The sequence below is a fragment of the Montipora capricornis genome, chromosome 14, assembly GCF_036669925.1.
Source record: "Montipora capricornis isolate CH-2021 chromosome 14, ASM3666992v2, whole genome shotgun sequence".
Taxonomy (NCBI): domain Eukaryota; kingdom Metazoa; phylum Cnidaria; class Anthozoa; order Scleractinia; family Acroporidae; genus Montipora; species Montipora capricornis.
The window spans coordinates 177,501-180,000 of record NC_090896.1 but is presented as its reverse complement, the minus strand read 5'-3'; the positions used below and the strand labels follow the sequence as shown (position 1 = coordinate 180,000).

General features: G+C 36.2%; 1 protein-coding gene across 2 annotated transcripts in view; it reads right to left on the bottom strand.

Annotated features, from left to right (window-relative positions):
• Window positions 1-2,500, bottom strand: part of LOC138033138 (glutamate--cysteine ligase catalytic subunit-like) — a 22,149-nt gene that overhangs the window by 9,618 nt on the left and 10,031 nt on the right. For both annotated transcript variants that reach the window (XM_068880904.1, XM_068880905.1), the window contains exons 10-12: window positions 1,919-1,993; window positions 1,570-1,686; window positions 564-702 (exon numbers count right to left, since the gene is read on the bottom strand). In XM_068880904.1, the coding sequence (XP_068737005.1) occupies window positions 564-702; window positions 1,570-1,686; window positions 1,919-1,993 (331 nt within the window). The remainder of the gene's footprint in view (window positions 1-563; window positions 703-1,569; window positions 1,687-1,918; window positions 1,994-2,500) is intronic.

Genomic DNA, 2,500 nt, shown 5'->3' with positions numbered 1-2,500 from the left:
AAGTTCTATTTTGTAACTAATACAGCACAATAACATTATTTTTAATTATGTCAATCAGTTGAGTGCTTAGTGTTTTTCTCTCATACACTTGCTACATTGAGTTGTGTTTCAATTTGTGCTGTTCATTTCTCTGCCCTTTCCCCTCCCCTCCCCTCCCCTCCTTTCACTGAAGTTGCACTACTGGCATGGGTGCACACCTGCCATTTTCACTACATGTTGCAGGTTGGGTGAAGTCAGTCTAGACTTATAATTAGCCCACTGCTACTATCTCAGGATTGGCTTCCACCACACTTTGCAGGCTCATGCTTAGCATTTGACAGTTTTAGCCACATGTTGCAGGAAAGGGCTCATATTGCTCAAGGCATATCCCTGCCACCCTCATTGGCTGCATTGTGGGAGTGTGTTGCTGCACACTTTCTTGGACAAGTGTGTACCCAATAACGTTACTCCCATTTAATGCCAAAGACAGTGTTCTGTCTAACCCTACCTTGATATTTTAATATCAGAGTGGTGGTTTTTAAATGGAAATTGGGAGATTAAAAGAAAATGACATAGTCACAAACCAGAATCCATTAGTTGTTGACAAATGTCCTTGTCATGAACCAAGTCAATATCATTGTACTTATTTCCCTCTGGAGATAGGTATGTACTTATTGAGTCATATCTTGACTTGGGAATTACAAATCTGTTTTCTTTCAAAGGCTACAGAAGAAGGGGAAAATTAAGAAAATATGTGAGCTTATCTAATCAAGTGAGTCATTAGAGACCCTGACAGAGTGGGGGTACCAAATGTCATCAGCCTAAATTTAGAAACTAGTTACATTGATCACCATTTCATAAGTTTTGTTTTTATGTTGGTAGGAGGGTTAGGGTTCAGGTCAGTGTGTTTGGGACAAAATTTCATCATATAAAAATAGCTGTTTAATTATGGTACATGTAAGCAGCTTTTGGTGCTACTGTCAGTTATAAACTAGATCAGATAGTTAGATGTCATTTATCACTTGTTTGTGGCTTACATGTATATCTGTATTTCATGGCTATGTTGTTTGTTGGAATTTACCTCTGATACTGACTTGTAATATGAGAAGATGACATAAAAAGGTCACAGGAAGCCAACAAGAAGCATACAGTGTAGGGCCAAGTTCAAGTAACCCACCTTAAGTAGAATGATTAATACATACATGTAATATTGTTTTTTCATTATTACTGAACACTCTACCTCAAATAACCACAAATAGTATAGCTACATTTGTACATGTATCAAGGCGATTCATATAAACATAATTGTGAAGTGATTTATCCATGTTTGCTGACCTAGAAATTAAAATCACTACCTACATACATGTAATGACCTTATACAATGCATGAACCAACTGATCTGTTAATTATGATCACACTTGAGTAACCATATTTGTGACATTCAACAACTTAGAAAATGCAAAGACTGAGTTTTAAACAATAGCAAGTAACATACATGTAGGTACATGTACAGTCAAAGTCTCTCTGGCCATTCTCACTAACTTGGCTATCTATTTACCAGTAATCTTAGATGAGTAGGATATCACTTGCCTCAAGTCCCATCTCTTCTGGAGTACGATCATCCACTGCACCTGCAATCACACACCAACGGCAATCCAGGTCTGAGAGGTATCCACGAAGAATGGGAGTTGCAGCAGACAGTGCCATCTAAACAAAAAAAAACCCCATTTGGAAGTCGATCCTAATTAACAATCACATGTGAAATTTACACAAAATGATAACCACACAGAAGATAATTCTCAGCATGGGGTACCTTACATGTATACTTTTCTAGATGGCTAGAAATAAATTAATGCCAATCTTGTTAGAATTATGATAGTTTATGCCATTCCTGAATAATTATCAGATGTAAAAAGCATCTTTTTTTATCAAACCTCACCACAATTGGAGTAACAACTGCAAGTTGGTCATAGAGGTAACGTGCTTCATTTATACTACAGGCCTGGAAAGTCATCTGTTCCACAGAAAAAGCACATCATTAATATTTAATTTAACAAAGTAGGAAATGGTACATGTACAAGGGTGGGCACACTCAGATTTCACCAATACACTGTATGTGTTTTTTTTATGGACTCAGCAGTTTAATGTGGGATCCAAGTTAAGTCTACATGTACAGTATTGCATTGGTTTAACTAAGTCTACTGCAATGGTTTTTCACATGTTGTAAGAGGTGTTTCTTTAAAGACTCCAATCTCCTCCAGATAAGGCTCCATAATAATCCTTTTTTCCCTTTGAGTTAAGTCTATTTGATATGGTCCCATATCAGGTCTTTGTATGGTAACTATCATAGTCATAATAATACTAAAACACATTCATTAATTCCAGTATTCCATAAAGACCATCATATTAAAATGTTCATTTTTTGAACTCATTCAAAGTAAAATTAATATTATTTTGACTTGTACATCGAAGAACACCCTAAGGGAGCAAATTTTAAAAAGGCAGCTATCACAGAACAAAT